At 66.0% G+C, this 18847-nt stretch overlaps 2 protein-coding genes across 2 annotated transcripts in view; one reads left to right on the top strand and one right to left on the bottom strand.

The window, feature by feature from the left end:
• Positions 1-18847, bottom strand: part of LOC135988304 (dedicator of cytokinesis protein 2-like) — a 63887-nt gene that overhangs the window by 18865 nt on the left and 26175 nt on the right. The window contains exons 24-28 of the mRNA XM_065634184.1: positions 18767-18837; positions 18271-18377; positions 17471-17598; positions 16163-16225; positions 14591-14686 (exon numbers count right to left, since the gene is read on the bottom strand). Coding sequence (XP_065490256.1) covers positions 14591-14686; positions 16163-16225; positions 17471-17598; positions 18271-18377; positions 18767-18837 — 465 coding nt within the window. The remainder of the gene's footprint in view (positions 1-14590; positions 14687-16162; positions 16226-17470; positions 17599-18270; positions 18378-18766; positions 18838-18847) is intronic.
• Positions 4215-11900, top strand: LOC135988305 (INSYN2B protein-like). The gene is made up of 3 exons (XM_065634185.1): positions 4215-5701; positions 8624-8698; positions 11586-11900. The coding sequence occupies exons 1-3, from the start codon at positions 4215-4217 to the stop codon at positions 11791-11793; spliced, it is 1770 nt and encodes a 589-aa protein (XP_065490257.1). The 3' UTR covers positions 11794-11900.

The following is an 18847-nucleotide window of genomic DNA, read 5'->3' as shown; positions in this document are numbered from 1 at the left end:
AAGGGCTCCGGGCTGGGATGCTCATAAATCCCCTTGTTCTAAGGAGTGTTTGATGTTTGCGGGGAGCGAGGACGATCTGAGGACTGCGTGGGAGTCGGCACCTGATGTTCAGCAGTGTCCATGGGCAGGTCGCAGGAAACAGTCCCTGACGGTTCCCGGGCTTGTTCAGCAGAGACGTCGCTCCCAGCTGAACCGAGAGCCCATCGCTGAAGCACTCGTGTCATCTATTGCATTAGAGCGGCGTCTTCTGGTTTTATCCGTACATCATCTGATGTGACCTGCTGTCTCACCTCATTCATGTGCTCGTAATTCCCATATGAACTACAGGACAAAAATACTCAGACCTTAAAAAATTGCCAAGACGGAGGATCCACCACTGTGCAAATCCTTTCCAAGTTGCTCTGGCGCTGGCTGGCCTCATGTTTTAAGAAAGTCGCTCCTCTGACTGTGCTGAGCCCCGATTTTCAGTGTTTTGCTGCACTTTACTGCTCAGCAGAGAGGAGCCCAAGGCTCCCACAGCAGAGACCCCTCCTGCACGGCGTCTGCTCTGTGCTGCTCTCCTGCCTCTGCCTTTGTCTTTTCCTTCCTTGGCCTTCTCTCAGTTTGGGATAATCCGCACGTTTTCTCAGTGCTGGGCTTTTCCTGCGAGGCCGGTGAGAGCCAGCGCCTGCACGGGACTGGCTGCCCCTCTGCAGGACCTGGGCAGGAGCACAGCTAATTGGCGACAATCGCCGGACGATTATGTCTTGAGACATGCTGGTTAGTCCATTTTTAATCCATCTAATGCATGCCACGTTGCTTTCATATTATTCCGCATTCTTTGTTGAAATGTCAAATGCCTCACAGAAATCTGAGTCTGCTCCATCGGGGCTTTTACCTTCATCGGCCAAACTTGGAAACTCGTCAAACCAGACAGCAAACGGGTTTGATCAGCCGTGTTCTCCCTGGCCTCATGCTGGCTGGTACACGCTGCATCCTTCAGCTGCGACTGTCACACTCCCAGCCCGGTCCCCCGGCCACCCTGGGGCTGGCAGCTGTGTCCCCCGGCCGGGGAGAGCTGTCCTGAGAGCCACGGGCACAGGGCGCCTGGGGACCAGCATCAGCCGCGGCGTGGCAGCCAGGACGGGTGTCCTTCAGCCGTGCCCGCCCTGCCCACCTCGTCCCCGGTCCCCGTTGTCCCCTGGGGAAAGGAGCCACCGCAGCCCTGAGGGAGCGGAGCTGCGTGCCGGACACATGATACATTGGTGGGGTGGCCGAACACGTGGGGGCTGTGGGTGAGCGCGTGGCCCCGGGAACAGGCACTGAGAGCCATTTCCCAGTAAATACACTTGAGGATTCACTGCAGGAGGGGGGCCCAGCAGGTTCCACAGCGCTGGGTTGCACGTTCCTGGTTCTGTCCTGCAGCAGGACTCGTTATCAGCACTCCAAGGTACCGGCATGCTGCAAACCGCCCAAATACGGCACAAATCCAACCGTGCCGTAAAGCATCTGCAGAGGGACAAGGGGGAGGGTCCCAGATTTCGGTGTTTGACATCCTCAGAGCTGTTCCCAGCTGGAGTTGGTGCACGTATAATTTATAGCCTTTCTCTTTGTCCTCGTGGCTCGTCTCCGATCTCTCCAGCGGCGCGGTTCGCGGGCACAGGGTGCCTCGGCGGAGGCCCCGCTAATGACAGCGTCGTGTGTGCCGCGTGGGCAGCGAGCGGCCTTGTCTGGCTCTGCTGTCAGCCGTGGCTCGGGGAGGTCCGCACAGGCTTGTGGGGCCATATCTGTGCTCGGGTTGTGCCAGGAGCGCTCCTGCCCCGTGCTCAGTTGCTGGAGCAGCTCCTGGCACCCTCTGCCCTGTGCCCGTTAGCGCTCCCGTTAAGGAAACCTCTGGCACGGGCTGGCCACACGCCGGCTGCCCTCCGGGAGCGCTCAGCCCGCTGCGCTGTCCCAGGCTGTGCTCAGGCCAGTCCGGCACAGAGAGGTGACAGCCGTGTCCCCTCTGCCGCTCGGCGCGGTGCCCTCGCTGGGGATGCTGAGCCCCGGCACCGGCCGTTGCTGCAGTGTGAGAGGTGACGCTGTGGCTGTGGCAGGGGCTGGGGACGGGCTGTCCCCGCAGCCCCTCGCTGTCCCCATCCCCGCAGCCCCTCGCTGTCCCCTGGGCTCTGCCCCGTCCTGCAGGGCTCCCCAGGCTGCGGCAGCGCGGGGCAGGCGCTGGCTCCGTCCTGGAGCTCACTCCGCTGCCTGTTGCTGTCCATACTAACGAGGTGGCCGTCCCTGCGCTGTGTCTCCGTCGCGTCCTGCCTCACAAACATCTCCCGGTGTCTGGGCACAGCTCCAGGCTCGGGAGGGAGGTGCCGGGCGGCTGGGTGGTGCATGGAGCAGCATCCCGACTAATGCTGGGGGCGCAGGGGTGTGCGGTGCCAGGGCAGGGGCTGGGGGCTGCGTAACCCCCGCTCCGCTGGGCTGGTGCTGGGCACCGGCACGGTCAGTGCTCGGGACGTTTGCTCCTCGGCGGCGCAGGGTGACTGCGGGTGCTGTGCTGAGTCAGCAGCTTCCTTATAGCGGGAGCAAGGCGAGGGGGCCGGGGAAGCTGGCCGGGGCCGTGTGTCTGTCCGCACAGAGGGCAGGAGGGCTGCGGCTCGGTGTGCCCAGCAGGGTGCGGGGCCACCGGGGAGCAGGGATCTGTGCTGCGAGATGTGGGATGTGGTGTGGTGCAAGGGCTGAGTCCGTAGTGCAAGGGGTGAGTCCATGGTGTGAGGGGTCAGTCCATGCCACGGGGAACCCACGTCGCGCTGCTCCTCATCTGTGCCGCAGGTACCTCTGGGTGTTTGCAGCCCTTGAACGCTGGGAGACCAAACCGCCACGCGAAGCAGCACTGCTGCCCACCAGGCACCCCTGTCTCACCTGCCCTGTCCCTGCACTCCTTCCCAAAATGAGCAGTCAGGCTCTGCTGCACCCCTGGGGCGTCCCAGCAGGGCTCCCGTGCGCACCCCGTGCTCGGCAGTGTGACGGGGCAGTGTGGCAGGCCAGGGCAGTGTGATGGGTCAGGGCAGTGTGATGTGCCGGGGGCAGCAGCCTCCCCAACCACAGCCCTGTGGCAGAGCCCGGGGCAAGAGCTGGAGAGACCCCAGCGACTGCCCTTCTCCAGGGTGAGGGGCAGGGAGCGATCGCCATCTCACCAAAGTCACCGCCTCAGCCACGGTGTCTGTTCTCCCTCCCGGCTGGTTCTCACACACCCGAAGTGGCTCAGTGTCCTCGAGCCACGGTCTCCCCACGGCGCTGGTCCCCCATGTCTGCAGCCCCGCCAGCCCTGCCGCACCCCTAGGGGGTCCCACGTGCCCACCCCAGCCGTGCCCCACGCAGGACATGTCCCCTGTACCCGGTCTGGCCACGTCCCACGTACGATGGGTCCCCTGTGCCCACCCCAGCCGTGCCCCACGCAGGTTGGGTGCCCCACGTGCTGTCCGGCCCCAGGCAGAGCCGGTGCCCCGTGTCCCCATCCGTGCAGCAGCCCCTGCCTGCCCCGCTCTGCCCTCCGCTGCCGGCACCCCGAACGCACCGCCCCGGCGAGGCCCAGCTATTTTTAACAGCTGCTTCTGCTTGGTTTGAGCTGTGAACTTGTAACGTGTTTATGCTAAAGGGGTTTCTTTTTTTTCCGTCTCTCTTTGTGCTGAAGATGCAGCGCCGGAGATCAAAGCTTGTCTCTTCGCGTTTGGTGATGGCGGGGCTGGCAGCGCGCACGCAGCGCGGCACGGGGCAGCGGGCGCGGGGGGACGCTGAGGGGGCACTCTGGGGGGGACGCTGCAGTGGGGACACAAGGGGAAGACACTGCGGTGGGGGGCCGGGGCTGACACTGCTCTCTCTGTCCCTGCAGGTGCCAGGAGCCATGGGCAGCGACAGCCAGCGCCTGGTGCCGTGGGCCACCCGCCGCAGGGGACACTGAGCAGATAGACCATGGGCAGCCGGCGGCAGCTGGGGGGCCCAGCAGCGGGCAGGGCTGTGGGCGCAGCGAGCCAGGGGCTGTAGGGCCGGGCGGTGGGCAGCATGCCCGGCAGCCCCTCGCCCTCCCGCGCAGCGTCGCCTATCCGCGGTGGCGCGGGATGAGGCCGCCCGCTGCCCCGGGCAGCTCCGGGGACGGGCGCAGCCCAGGGCTCCGGCCACCGGCGCTCGGCCCCCCGTGCCCTGCCACAGCACCTGGCCGCAGGGCAGCAGCCCCGGGGCCCTGAGCCATGGTGAGCCGGCAGCCGCGGCCCAGCCCGGCCCCCGCCGGCGAGGGCGGCCAGGAGAAAGCCATGACGGTGCGGTCGGTGCTGCTCAACCGTGACTCGCCCGACATCGAGAGCCGCCTCCGGCGCCGGCGCAACCGCACGCAGCAGGTCCGCTTCAAGGACCTGGTGGAGGGCAGCGAGGGGCCCGCGGCCGCCCCCAGCCCCAACACCCCACGTGCCTCGCCGCCCCCCAGGGACGCCCCTGAGCCGGCGGCTCTCCGTGCCTCGCGGCGCAGCTGGCCCCAGGCGCAGCCGGGCTCGCTGACGCTGCCCATGCCCAGGAAGGCCTGCATGAGCACCGCCATCCAGACCTCCCCCAGCCTCCAGAAGCCCTTCCTGGCCCCCCAGCCCCGCAGCAGCAGCGCCTGCGACGTGGCCAGGGATGCGGTGCTGCCGACTGCCCTGGGGAGTGCCCGGTGCCCGGGGGGGGCTGTGCCCACCGGCACCGGCCGCGCTGTGCTCCCGCAGGGGCCTGGCAGCCTCCTCACCCGCGATCACGCCGCAGCCCTCGCCCAGCACGCCGCAGCGTGCCACCTGCCACCGCCAGTGCCCAGGGATCCCTGTCCCCCCTATCCGGGCACGGCCAGATGCCCCGCTGCCCGCTGCACCGCCCCGGCGCAAAGCTGCACCCCCGAGCCCTGCCCGCCACCCCCGGCCTGCGCCCGGCTCCGGGCAAACCCCGGGGGCAGCCACCGGGCCACCCCGCGCCCGGCCTCGGTGCCCTGCGGTCAGCCCCAGCCGACCGCCCGGCCGCGGGGGCTCGGCCGCAGCGACTCAGAGCGGATCTTGCCCCGCGGGCGCCCACCGCCCCAGCCCTCGCCGCCACGCCAGCTGCCCGTCCCCGCCACGGACGCCCACGGCCTCCGCCAGCCAGCTCAGGGCACCCCGCCACCCCAGCACCAGCTCTGCGGCATGCCCCGGGCGGGGCCCTGCTGCACCTCGCCAGCGCCCACCCCACCAGCACCGGGCTGGCACGGCTCTGCCACTGCCACGCCGGAGAAGACACCAGCTGCGCTCGGCTGTCAGGATCCCCGCGGCACCTGCAGGCAGCTCCGTGCCACCAAGCCCGGGCTCGGCCGCGCAGGACTGGAGGGGCCCAGGGAGCCGCTGCCCCCAGCCCCACCAGGTCCCCGCGGGGGGACGCAGCCGGCCGGGTGGGCACCGGAGATCCCCCAGCATGGGCAGCCCTGCCTCACCGCCGAGCAGTCGGAGACACTGCGCCACGTCCAGGACCTGCTGCAGCTGGTGGTGGCAGCCAAGGGACCACCGGCGCGGGACGAGGACACCCAGACATCTCAGGGAGAGGCCCCGCGGGGACCCGGGGCGCAGGGGGAGCTGCAGTCCCAGCTGCAGTCCCTGGAAGGGGTGCTGGAGACCAGCCAGCAAACCATCCGCGTGCTGCTGGACGTCATCCAGGACCTGGAGAAGAAGGAGGCCCAGCGGGACGGGTGAGCAGGGGACGGGGGATGCTGATGCGCGGCGGGGTGTGGATGGAGGAACGGGGTCCCTCCCAGAGATTTGGGTGCTGCTGCCCCTGGGTGCCAGGAGCCACCGTCCATGTGTGTGGCACCATGTCTTGGTGCAACATCTCACCTGCCCCGGCTTGTCCTGCTTGTGCACGGGGTGTCCCCCCCTATGCCCGGGGAAGGTGCAGGGGGTGCAGGCCAGAGGACGAGGGGAGCTGGGCCCCTGCCCGGCTCCGGTGCAGCTGCCATGCCCATGTTGGCTGTAACTGAAGCACCAGCAGAGCTGCCCCTGCCCTCCCAGAGCAGGGCTGGGGGTACGGGACCACCGGAGTCCCTGGTCCCGGGCCGAGGTGACGTGGAGCATCCCTTGCACTGGCATGGCCAGTACAGCTGTGCCCTGTGGGCAGAGCCCCGGGCACCGGGACAGGAGCGCTCATTAGGCTGGCAGCTCATTAGTTTGGCCTCACAGACTGAGAGGGGCCCACCCTGCCAGGACACCGAGCTCGGTGTGTGCCATGGTGGTGTTGGTGTCTGGTTTGGTTCTGGGGACATGGGGTGGCACACGGTGGAGATCTGGACCTGCCAGATGGGCAGCGCTGGGTAGTTCCGACCCGGTGCCTGTGCACATGTTTGTTTTATCTAAAACAAATGACTGCTAAGTACCCCCTTCCAATTAGGGACAGTAAAGGTGACGTGGATCCCACAGAGGTGTTAGCGAGAGCATGCAAGCCCGCGGGGTGTTTCAGCGGGGTGGGCAGCACCATGGTCCCCCCCGGCACAGGCTGCCCAGCCACGGGCACAGCCCACGTGTCCGGCACAGCCGGAGCCACTGGCAGCCCCGGGGCAGCGGCTCCCACGGCCCTTCCCGGTGCCCTGAGTGCCCGTGCCCCCAGCTGCCCCGCTCGCCTCCGTTCCTTCCCTGGCCGCTGCTGCCCGGCACGGCACAGCCGAGCTCTCGCAGGGGAGCGTGTCCGGGGCTCGGCCCCGTTCTCCCTGGCACAGGGGCAGCACCTGCAGCCCGGCACAGCCCGGTGCAGCCCAGTGCCCTGGGGTGCAGCACCCACCTGTGCTCCTGCACCCGCCAGGTTTGGCAGAGCAAAGAGCTGGCAAAGTGTTGCTGGTGGGCCAGCACCGTGGTGCTGCTGCCGCTGTGACGGGAGCCGAGAGCAGTGCCAGGGTCGGGGCTGGGGTTTGCTGCCCTGCGGGGGCATCTGCAGCGCGGCGAGCTGAGAGCGCAGGTTTGCTCCCCGAGTCAGAACTGAGCTTGTCTGCTCGGGAAGTGGGTTTAGCTTCACTGCAGGCAGATTCATTAAGATCCCAGCTCCATATTCTGTTGCAGTCAAATGAGCAAACAAGGTGCCCAGAGACATAAGGAATGGGATAGGAAATCACATCAAGAATTATCCGCGTGTCCTGGTGCTGCGGAACAGTGTGGCCTCATTTGCCGCGGGTCAGCGTCCTGCAGACGCGCGGTGGCTCCGGGGCACCCGCTGTGCACCAGCGCGGTGCCACCAGCCCCGACACCGCTCGCAGTGCACCGTGTCCTCACAGGGTCCCGGTGTCTGCCGCTGGCAACAGCCCCCACCAAACACCCATCCGAGCGTCAGAGCTCATCCTGGTAGAGACGCGCAGCTTCTACAGCATCAGACACCCGCACACACGCGTATTTATGTGCCTTCTCTCTATATATAAAAGGTATCATGATCTAATTTATGTGCTAAGAGTATAATCCCAATTGTAATACATAATTTGGTGCATTAAAAGACCTAGTTTCCAAGGGCTGAGAACAATCATGATCAAGGTCGAGTAACAGGGAAAGATTTAACGAGGAAAATGTGACTGCTATGTGGGGCACGGCGGTGTTTGCTCAGCTGCCCTCCAAGAGCCGCAGCCTGCTTGGCCAGAGATGGCAACAGAGACGTGGAGACGGGGTCTGCAAGGTACCCTAAAGCATCTCACAAGGCCCTCGCGTACAGCTCTGAGAGCAGCTGGAGTTGGGCACCACCGAGGAGCGCCCGCCGGCACTGCTGGGGCGCTGGGGGCTGCGGGCAGCTCCTCGGCACAGCCCCACACAGGCTGCTGAGCGGGGAGAGGCATCGGGGACCCTTTCCCCAGGGGTGGTGGCTCTGTGCTGGCAGCAGGAGCTGGGCTGGCCGTGGCACAGGGAGGCTGCCAGCTCAGGGGAGCACCGGGCTGGCACTGTGGCCAGCGAGAGGTTTGCTGCCAGTCCCGGTGTCCTGGGGCTGCAGCCGGGGACACGCCGCACTCACAGGGTGGCAGGAGCTGGGACATGCTGTGGGCAGGCCGTGGGGACACCGAGAGATGCGTCGGGGAAACATTTGGGGTGCAGATACCCTCTTCTGTGGAGATCTGCGGGGAGGACTGCTTTGGGCTTGAACTGAGCTTTGGGGCTCGTCAGTTTAATTTGAGTCCCACGCACCTTCCTTGGCAGAGGATGTTTCTCTGATACGAGTTTGGCGTAGGCTGGAGATTAGTCTGGACCATCTCCCACTGCTGCCCGTGCCCGCACAGACCTCGTGCCGCTCACGGTCCCGCTGTCCCTGTGGCACCGTGTGGGGAGATGCCCAGTGACCCGGGGTGGCCGCGGGCAGGAGGAACAGCTCTGGGTGGAGATGAGAGGAAGTGGGAAGGATCTGGGGCTTCGGCTGTGCCTGTCTCTGCTCTGCAACCAGCTGTGGAATCTGCGGAGCTGAGAGGCACCACACTTGGCCCAACATCAAACGGCATCGCACCGGGGGAGCTGGATCCGGGGAGAGGAGCTGGATCCTGGCTCTCTCTGCTGGAGCATGAAGCTGGGATGCAGCTGAGGGGCCTGGGGGTGGCTGGGGGGTACAGACAGACCTGCTGAGTCTCCAAGCTCATGGCACTTCTGCTCTGTTGCAGGCGACACTCGTACCGGACAGGACAGGACATTGCCAACTGCGGGACATGCCGGGACTGTGCCTGCATCATCTACAGGTGAGAGCCAGCTCCGGCACCGCCACGCACATGTGGGGCCCCCATTCTCCTCCACCCCCAGGCTGCTGATGTGGCTGTGAGGTGGTTTGCGAGTCATCGCTCCTGGGGACCGTGCTAGGGAGCAAGGGGACCTACCTGCGCCCCATCTCCTGTCCCTGCGCCCCATCTCCTGTCCCTGTGCTCCATCCCCTCATCATAAGAAAGATCTGGAGGTACTAGAGAGAGTGCAGAGAAGGGAATGGAGCTGGTGAGGAGCTGGAGCACAAGTGTGATGGGAGCGGCTGAGGGAGCTGGGGGTTCAGCTGGAGAACAGGAGCTGAGGGGAGACCTTCTGATCTCTGACCTGCCTGAAAGGAGCTTGGAGCCAGGGGGGGTCGGGCTCTGCTCCCCAGGAACAAGCGCCAGGACCAGAGGAAACGGCCTCAAGTTGTGCCAGGGGAGGTTGAGGTTGGACCTTGGGAACGATTTCTTCCCCAAAGGGCTGTGGGGCATTGGAACAGGCTGCCCAGGGCAGTGCTGGAGTCACCATCCCTGGAGGGGCTGGACAGACGGAGATGAGGTTCTCAGGGACATGGGGCAGTGCCAGGGCTGGGTTATGGCTGGACTGGATGATCCTGGGGGTCACTTCCAACTGACATGGTTCTATGATTCTATGATCTCCTGACCCTGCCAGGCTGTGGGTGCAGCCGGTAGGTGCCGATTTACCAGAGAAAAGCCATTGCCAAGGCCCCCGTGAAATGCACGTGCAGCTGAGGGCCTGGGGCAGTGCCAGGGACAGGGGTGCTCACCAGCGCTCCGGGCAGCGCAGGGCGACCTGTGGCCAGGGCGGAGCTGGGGACACATTCCCATGTCTGGGACCAGGCTCTGTGGCAGCAGGTGCTGAGCAGCGGGCACAGACCCGTCCCCAGCTGGGCTGCTGCACCAGGGCAGGTGGGACGCGGATGGCCAGGACAGAGATGCCCCTTGAGCCAGAGCAGAGCCCGGGCTGTGCTGAGGGCAGGGCGGCAGGGCTGCCCGTCCTGGGGCTGTTTGTCTTTGCCAGGAGCCCTCAGGGGCTCCAGGGCTGCTCCCCAGCAGCGGTGTGCTCTAGCGGTGAGTGGGCAGCTTCTCCTCACTGCTCTTCGTGGCCCTAAAGCAGCAGCATCCCCAGAGGTCACAGTGCCAGGTGTCGCGGGGGAGGTTGATTGCACCAGGGCACAGTGACACAGCTGCCGTGCCAGCCCCATGCCAGGCAGGACGGTGCCGCCGCCCCACGCATGGCAGCAGCCGGCATGCGGGACCCCTGGGCACCAGGTTTGGGGGTGCAGGTGCCGCTGTCCTCAGCACAGGGCTGGGGGAACCTCAGCTCTGCTTTCCCCACTTGGCTTTGGGCAGGGGCGTGGAAGCGCTTTCCTCCGCTGCCCTCTCTCCTCCTTGCCCATCGGTCTCAGGGAAAGGCGCCTGACCGTCCCAGCGCAGGCAGCAACGCGGCTGCGACCCTCTGCCCTCGGCCCTGTGCAGATCAGGGGCTGTGGTTCTGCTCGAGCTTCTGCCTGTCCAGGAATCCGGGGGTGTCCGTGTGCCCCCCGGCCATGCAGCCTCTCGCCTGCCCCTGTGCACGTGCAGACGTGGACAGGTGTGTTCTCATTTTGCTGTTAATTAGGGTTAGGCAGTGCACAAGGCTGGCGCTGAGCAGCACTTGTGGTGTGTGCACAGGCGGTTCAGCTGCTGCCCCACAGGGCTGTTGTGTGTCCGTGTGACAGATTCACCCACCTCCCCTGGGTTCCTCGGGGCGGGGGGCGCCTCGGCCCCCCGCGAACCAGCACCCTCGCACCCCTGCACCCCTGCACTGCCGCGTCTGCCTCTCTTGTTCTGCACTTATTGACACCACGACCCCCCGCTGCAGCTCGGGGGGGCCCTCAGTGCTAATTGGGACTGACAAGCCTGTCTCCGCACGGCACCGCAGTGGGGAGAGATGTCACATCGGGGGGAGGTGGCTCCTGTCATTGCCAGTCTCCCGCTGGGAGACGTCCGCGTGACGGGGAGAGGCACCGGTGGGACACGGGGAGTGCGGGCAGGACTGGGCACGGGGCAGCGCATCCAGCACCCGCCTCGGGGTCACCCCCAGGGAGGGCGCAGAGCTGCCCGCCGCACCCCAACCTGGGGACGTCACCCCCTGGTGTCCCTGAGCCCTCCTCTCTGCCTGTGCTGGGGACTCGGGTCCCTCTCCACGCTGCCCCGGCTAAGGGCTTGGCCTTTGTCCTAGAGACGGCTGTGACAGTGTCCTCACAGGGTGAGATGACGGGAGGTGACGGGAGGTGTCAGCGTGCCACGCGGGGCGCTCCCCGTGTGCGGGGCGGCTGTGCCACGTGCGTGGTTCCGGCACACGCGGCAGCACCTCGCTGATGCGATGGGACGTGGCTGGTGTGGGGACGTGGAGTGCTTTCGGGTGAGGACACACCGCGGCACGTGGCCCCGGCAGCCAGCCCACGCCACGGGTGCTGCAGGGACACCGGGACTCCAGCACTGGCAGGAAACCGGGGGGTGACACAGCCCCCCTTGCATCCCCAGACCTAGGGCCCCAGCTTCTCGCGTCACCAGGGTATGACAGGCACAGCCCTCGTGCCACCTCCTGACGCCGCAGCCAGGGCCAGGCACAGCACCGGTGGCAGCAGCACTGGCACGAGATGCCCTGTCCCCAGGGACGCGCCGCCCTGCTCTGGGGTGCCACGGGGGTCCCACAGACCCTGGCTGTCCCCTGTCCCCAGCGAGGGCGGGTGGCAGCTCCCGGCCCGTCACAGGCAAAGTGTCGGCACGTGTCCGTCCCGGGGTGCAGGCGGGCGCAGGGCCGTGGCAGTGGGGGCGCCGCGGTGACCCCTCTGACGCTGTGCCCCCGTCCCTGCCGCAGCGTGGAGCACGATTTCCGGCAGCAGGAGGGCCGCTTCCAGCGCGTGCTCAGCCACATGGAGCCCGACGCGGCGCCCGGCTCCCCCGCGGCGGCACCCGGCTCCCCCGCGGCAGCCGTGCCACCCAGACAGGAGCTGTCGCCGGTGACGAAGCTGCCGGCGAAGCTGGACACCAAGAAATCCCGGCGCAAATGTTTCTGGTTCCTGTGAGGCAGCCATGCCGCGGGCACCATCCCAGCACTGACCCCCTGCCCACCCCTCCCTCCTCTCCCTCCGCTGACGGTAGGGTTTGGGTAGCACCAGCTTTTATATTTTTAAATGGTCAGTTTGATGTTTTGAAGCCCCTGTGTAAATAAGGCAAGGGGAATAACAGCTGTATTTAATGAGAATTCAATAAATTCTACGGAGACGCTATTTTTGTTACATCCTCTCCCAGCTGTGCACTTCTGTTCTGGATGAGGATGAGGAGGGGGCCAGCAGCCATTCCCCTGCCCAGCCCGGGCACTCACAGCCCCTCGGCGAGAGCAGCCTCAGGCCCTCGTCTGCCTCGGGTCTCCCCATGGGCACCCGCAGCCCTGGGGTCCCAGCCCGTCCCGGCAGCCGCACTGGGGGCTGTTCCAGCCCCTGCCTGCTGCAGGTTGACCGGGAGCAGCCGGGATTTGTCCTGCAACCCCAGCCAGAGACAGTGGGAAATGGTCGGGTTTCTGCAGGACCCGAGCTGGGAGAGAGACTGGACCCTGAGCCCCCAGAGTGGGTGGGTGGGCTGGGGAGTGCCAGGGGACAAGGCTGTCCTTCCAGCCACTGTCTCGCGGTGATGCCGGGAACCGAGACCCGCACAGCCCGTACCGGGGCTGCCACCGGAGCGGGGGCTGGAAACTCCCTCCCTGGCTGCAGGATGCGCTGGCTAATTATGGGAGAAAGAAATTAGCAGCTCAAATACTCCAGCCTCTGCAAAGCTGCCCCAAGGGGAGAAATTCGGTCTCAGTTTAACGAGGTGCGGGATGGGAGCGGCTGCAGCAGCAGCGGGTAGCGAGCGCGTACCCAGCGCGGTGCATCCAGCGCGGCCTCCGCAGCCCGCGGTGTGCCCGGGTCCCTGGTCCCCTCTGCCACCCGGGAGGCCGGGGCCAGCAGTGCCCAGAGCCCGGGGCCTGGCGGTACTACATGCATGGGGCACCGGGGCTCCCACCTCCGCGTCTGCCGGCGCAGGAGCTGCCATGGCTCTGCCAGCGGGGCCACCAGCCTCGGAGAGGGGACATTGCCCGGCCTCCTCGGGCCGCAGCAAGTGACCGTTGCAGCCACAGGGTCTGGCAAGGGGGACAGAGGACGGGAAGGTTTGGCCGTGGCCTTGCCAGCTGGTGCTCTGCACCCTGGTACCTCCAAACCAGGAGACTTGCATGTGGAGGAGCCAACGCAACGTTAAACCACCTGTCACAGGCAGACACAGCACACCCGGCAGCTCTTTGTGCTCTGGCTTCCCCTGGTGCTGAGCAGCTTGGGCGCAGAGGCTGTCAGCACATCGATACAAACACCACCCGCACGCGTGTCCTGCCGGGTCACAGGCGGATCCCACCCCAACGCCGAGAGCTCACCGTGCCCCGGCACAGCCCTGCGGCACAGCTTTGGCAGCAGAGCCAGGTCATGTCTGGCGCAGCGGCACGGCCTGGCCACGAGGCACCTGTGCCGGGGCACGTGCCAGGGACTGCGCCCACCATCAGCTCGGCTGGCAAAGCCGCTGCAGGACCGCAGGGCCGCTGCTGGAACGGTCACCGCAGGGCTGCGGTGCCGGGGCTGGGCAGGCTGAGCCGGGGGGGACCCTGTACCTCCCCTGTTCCTGGGGTACGAGAAGGGGTCACCAGGCAGGGAGCAGCAACGCCGGTGCCTCAGTGCATTGGTGGGACACACATGGAGCCGGGCAGCCTCATCGGGATAACGCTCCCGTCCTGCCCGCCGGCCTCATCGCCTGCTCTAGCTAGGACTTCATTAACAGGAACAAAACCAGGATGGCAAACCTGCAGGCTTAGCCCAAGACGGCTCAAGGAAAGGGCCAAGCTGCCGCTCTGGACGGCCACACCTCCTCGGGCACGGCACGGCGTGGTGCTTCCCCACAGCATGGCTCTTCCCTGCAGCACGGCACAGCGTTTCCCTGCGGCGCGGCACAGTGTTTCCCTGCAGCACGGCACAGCGTTTCCCCGCGGCGCAGCACAGCGTTTCCCTGCGGCACGGCACAGCGTTTCCCCGCAGCACGGCACAGCGTTTCCCTGCAGCACGGCACAGCGTTTCCCTGCAGCACGGCACAGCGTTTCCCCGCGGCGCAGCACAGCGTTTCCCTGCGGCGCGGCACAGCGTTTCCCTGCAGCACGGCACAGTGTTTCCCTGCAGCACGGCACAGCGTTTCCCCGCGGCGCGGCACAGCGTTTCCCTGCGGCGCGGCACAGCGTTTCCCCGCAGCACGGCACAGCGTTTCCCCGCAGCACGGCACAGCGTTTCCCTGCGGCGCGGCACAGCGTTTCCCCGCAGCACGGCACAGCGTTTCCCTGCGGCGCGGCACTTCTCCCTGGCACAGCACGGCGTTTCCCCACTGCTGCATGGCGCTGCTGCTCACCCCCGGCTCACAGAACACAGTCGGGCCCACTCCTCAGCACACCAGCTCTGCCACATCCACCCCAGCGTGCCTGCGGACCCGCGCTGCCCACAGCCCCCATTCCCTCCGTCACGGTGAGATCCTCACACCGGGGCAGCGGCTCTGCCTGGACCTGCGGCTGAGCCGCGCTCGGACCTGCTGCCCCCCCAGAGGTGGGGGTCCCAGCACATTTCCCCCGCCTGCTCTTGGCATGTAAAGTTGTGACGGTTCACCAGGTCCAGTCCCTTGTTTTCAGGAGAACACAGCCCAGACTCCTTCACCTGCTGCCCACACGGCCTTCCTGCACCACAAACACCCAGCCGCCCCTCCTGGCCCCAGCCCCGCTCCCGGCTCGGCGCAGCGCGAGGCGGTGACGGTGACACTCACCCGCAGCGCGTTCTCCCGCTCCAGGACGACCAGCCTGCGGTTGACGGTGTGCAGCAGCCGCTCCAGGATCAGCTGGACGTGTTTCTTCACCTGCGCCTGCAAGGCACGAGGTGTCACGGCCGGAGCGCCCGGCGCTGCCCCGTGTGGTGCCGTGGGAGGGCACAGGTGGCAGCACCGTCACCGCAGCCACGGGAATCACCCCCGCGGCACAGAGCTGGCACGTGGTCCCCAGCCCCCGCGGGCACCGGTGCTGACAGGCTGGGCCGGGGCCATGGCAGCGCCATCGGCCCCGCGGCACTGCCGCAGTTACTGCGGTTCACCAAAAACAGCAGGCGAGGAGAGGGCAACATGTTCACAGTGACACTTGGCAGAGGAGCAGGAGCCGGGATGAGGACACGGGTTCCCTGGGCAGCTGGAGAGCCCCGCGCGGGGGGAGCAGCTCTGCTCCGCATGGGACGAGCCCTGTGCCCGGGACCCTCAGCCGGGGCACCAGGCAGCTCTGGTCCGTGGCGATGACACTGCCAGGAGGGACAGGCTGTGGCACCTCGGGAGGTGCGAAATCACGAGCTGACTAAAGATTCGTCATTTATATGAAATACCAAAATAAGACTTGTCCGCTCCAGCACAGCCAGTGCAGCTCGTTCAGTCACCGCAGGGGTGGCAGCACCAGGGCTGGAGCTGAACAAGGTGACGCTCTCCAGTGTAAATATGGGATTCAGGGTCTCTGCACAGCTCAGCCTCGTACACCACCCTGGGGACAGCTGGGGACAGCAGCACCCGCATGAGGCAGAAAAAGGTGGGGTTCAGCTCCTGTGACTTGAAACTAGAGCAGGATCCTCCCCCATGAGCATCCTCACCATCCTCTCCTTGAGGAGTATTTCAGGTCAAAAAGATAAGGCCAAAAGGAGACATTTCAACCCAATTTCCAAGCTTTCCCTTCCCTGCTCGGGCTCCCAGTGCCACAGAATTCTGCAAGCCCCGTCACGGAGCCCTGGGCATTCACACGTCAGCCCGAGCACCCACAGCACCGGGGCAGGATCCCGCACGGAGAGACACGACCACCGGTCACGCTGCCTCGGTCACCGGCTGTCACCGCTGCGCTTGATCTTTCGTACACGGCTCCCAGCACTGCAAACCCGTACTCTGTCCTCCCAGCGCTGGGGAGCAGCGAGTTCCTGCCGTGCAGGAGCGCTGCTGGGCCCCCCTGCAGCCCCGCTGCCCCCCGAGAGCCACGAGCCCCCCTTGCTCCTTGCACAGAGCTGGAGCGGCCCGAGACCCCCCGCCAGTGCGTGGCACCATGGCTGCAGGGCCAGGACAGCGGTCTGGGCACAGACACCCCCCAGGACAGGACAGGGACACAGAGGGGTCACCACGAGGCCAGAGCCACACAGACCCCCGGCCCCCACCCTGCAGGCACCCTCCCCGGATCGACCCCGTCACTGCAGCGTCCCCACCAGCAGCCAGCGCAGCTCCGAGTGACCGCACAGGGATTGTCACGGCAGCCGTGCAGACAAGCCCGTCACGAACGCGCAGGGGCACCCGGCTCCTTCCCACCCGCCGAGGGGCACTCACCAGCTCCGCGTCCCCGTGCCGTCCCTCGCCGGCACCGCAGTGCGCCCGCAGCTGCTCCGCTCGCTGCAACACACAGCACCGGGACATGGGGCTGGCACCCAGCACGGGGGACCCTGCCCCACCACAGGCCACCTGGGACAAGTGACATGTGGGCAGCCAGGCCCCCACAGCAGCACCGTGCCTGTCAGACACCCCCCGAGCCCCGAGGATCACCAGGGTCTGTGGTCGTGGTGCCCCACGCTGCAGGAGCGTCCTGGGGCAAGTGCAGAGCCTTGTATCTGGGCAGGAACATCCCCAGGTCCCAGTGTAGGTTGGGGAATGACCTGTTAGAGAGCAGTGCAGGGGAAAGGGACCTGGGGGTCCTGGGGACAGCAGGGTGACCATGAGCCAGCACTGGGCCCTTGTGGCCAGGAAGGGCAATGGGACCTGGGGGGATTAGAAGGGGGTGGTCAGTAGGTCAGAGAGGTTCTCCTGCCCCTCTGCTCTGCCCTGGTGAGACCTCATCTGGAATATTGTGTCCAGTTCTGGGCCCCTCAGCTCCAGCAGGACAGGGAACTGCTGGAGAGAGTCCAGCGCAGCCACGAAGATGCTGGAGGGAGTGGAGCATCTCCCGTGTGAGGAAAGGCTGAGGAGCTGGGGGTCTGAGCTGGAGAAGAGGAGGCTGAGGGGTGACTTGTTCATGGGGATCAATATGGAAAGGGGGAGTGTCAGGAGGATGCAGCCAGGCTCTTCTGGGTGACAACCAATGATAGGACAAGGGGCAGTGGGTGCAAACTGGAACACAGGAGGTTCCACTTAAATGAGAGAAGAAACTTGTTCCCGGTGAGGGTGCCAGAGCCTGGCCCAGGCTGCCCAGGGAGGTTGTGGAGTCTCCTTCTCTGCAGACATTCCAACCCGCCTGGACACCTTCTGTGTAACCTCCTCTGGGTGTTCCTGCTCGGGCAGGGGGGTTGGACTGGATGAGCTTTCGAGGTCCCTTCCAGTCCCTGACATTCTGGGATGCTGTGATTCTGCCTCCAGGGCCGTGCTGTCCCTTGGCTTGGTGGCCTCTTCCCCACCACTGGGACTGACGGGAACTCACCAGACACCAGCTGAGGGGGAAATCAAAAGGGCTTTACCCTGATTGGGGCAGGTTGTCACTGGGAGGGGGCACCAACAGTCCCTTCTGACTCCGGCTGGACCACAGTCGGCCCCAACCACCTCATGGCCGGTGACTTGTGCTCAGCCCCACTCAGAGGGGCTCAGGCAGGTGATGTCTGAGGTGACAGCTGGGGAGGGCAAAGGAGCAGCAGGGCAGGCGGGCGTTACCTTCTGGGCCGTGTACAGCACCTCCAGGATGCTGCTGAGCAGCTCGATGCAGGCGTCCTCCTCCTCGCCCCTCTCGATCAGCTCCCGCAGGATGGGCACTGCTGTCTGCAGCAGCAGCTCCCGGCACTCTGGGGACAGGTGGGGACACGTGGCTGGCGGGGATGTCAGCACCTCCCAGCGCAGGAGGGGACCCGGAGGAAAGGGACCAAGAGGACGGACAGGACCACAGGACGCCTGGGCTGGGCTGCGACCCAGGCGCACGGAGCTGCCAATGTCCTTGTGGGGAGCAGGTTTTGGGAAAACACCAGATCCTGGTGCGCAGGTGTTACACAGTGACCTCCCTTCTCTGCTAAAGTGAACTCAGCCTGAAAACTCCTCTGAACCTCTCTTGCTCCAGCTCCCACCCATGGACCTTGTCCCGAGTCAGCCCGGCCGAGCCCCTGGCCCCAAACCGCTGCCCCTGGCTCCATCCTCTGCTCACACAGCGATTGCCTTCACAGGGTCGGTTTAACTTAAATAGGGTCTGTGTCTTTCAAAACCTTTTCTCCAACTTGTTGAGATTATTTAAATCCCAAGTCTGCCCCCCAGCACACCTGCGGTCACTTCTGCCTCGCAGGGCAGAATCTACCCCGTTTGCTCTTTTCTCCATCACCCACAACCCTGCTGAGACACCCAACCGCCCCGGGGCAGACCCGGGAATCTGCTCGATAAGCCCCTCCGGTCTGGCAGCCCCTGACAGCGTCCCCAGTGAGCCCCGGCCCTCCAAGGGCAGTGCCACCGGGACCCCGCTGGCCCCTCACCGTAGGACTGGAAGACCTTGCTGGTGACGATGTCGCACAGGGACTGCAGCTTCTGCTTCAGCAGCCGCTGGGGCGGCAGGTTCCCAATGAAGTCCCGCAGCAAGGCCCTGCCACCAGGCGAGAGGGTTTAACGAGCGTTAATTTAATGAGGGTTGCAGAGCCCCACTCACTCTGCAGCCCAGTCCTGCTCTGGGAAGCAAAACCCAGACCCACCGTGTGCCCTTGCCCCAGCTCGGTGGCATCAGCCTGTGTCCCCACCGGCTGCTCGGGACGGGGTCACTGCGGGAGGGGGGTCTCTGTGGGATGGGGGTCTCTGCGGGATTTGGCGGTTACTGCAGGATGGGGGTCACTGCGGGAGGAGGGTCTCTGCGGGATTTGGGGGTCACTGCGGGATGGGGGTCACTGTGGAACGGGGGGCTGAGGGGCTGCGGCAGGCACAAGCACACTGCAGAGCAGGGCTGGGGGGCCGGGGGTGCCAGGGGTGACAGGACCCTACCCCAGCACCGAGGAGTCGAGGATCCCGAACACGTCCCCCAGCACGGACGGCAGGAACTTCAGCGCCGCTCCCTGCGGAGAC

Source organism: Caloenas nicobarica, chromosome 4 (genome assembly GCF_036013445.1).
Source record: "Caloenas nicobarica isolate bCalNic1 chromosome 4, bCalNic1.hap1, whole genome shotgun sequence".
Taxonomy (NCBI): domain Eukaryota; kingdom Metazoa; phylum Chordata; class Aves; order Columbiformes; family Columbidae; genus Caloenas; species Caloenas nicobarica.
This window is presented reverse-complemented; position numbering and strand designations above follow the sequence as displayed.

What these genes read in the sequence shown, in the direction of transcription:
- LOC135988305 (XM_065634185.1), top strand. Translation starts at nt 4,215, where the DNA reads ATGGTGAGCCGGCAGCCGCGGCCCAGCCCGGCCCCCGCCGGCGAGGGC. An exon ending in AAGGAGGCCCAGCGGGACGG is followed by an intron (nt 5,702 to 8,623) that starts GTGAGCAGGGGA and finishes GCTCTGTTGCAG; the next exon opens with GCGACACTCGTACCGGACAG. An exon ending in TGTGCCTGCATCATCTACAG is followed by an intron (nt 8,699 to 11,585) that starts GTGAGAGCCAGC and finishes TCCCTGCCGCAG; the next exon opens with CGTGGAGCACGATTTCCGGC.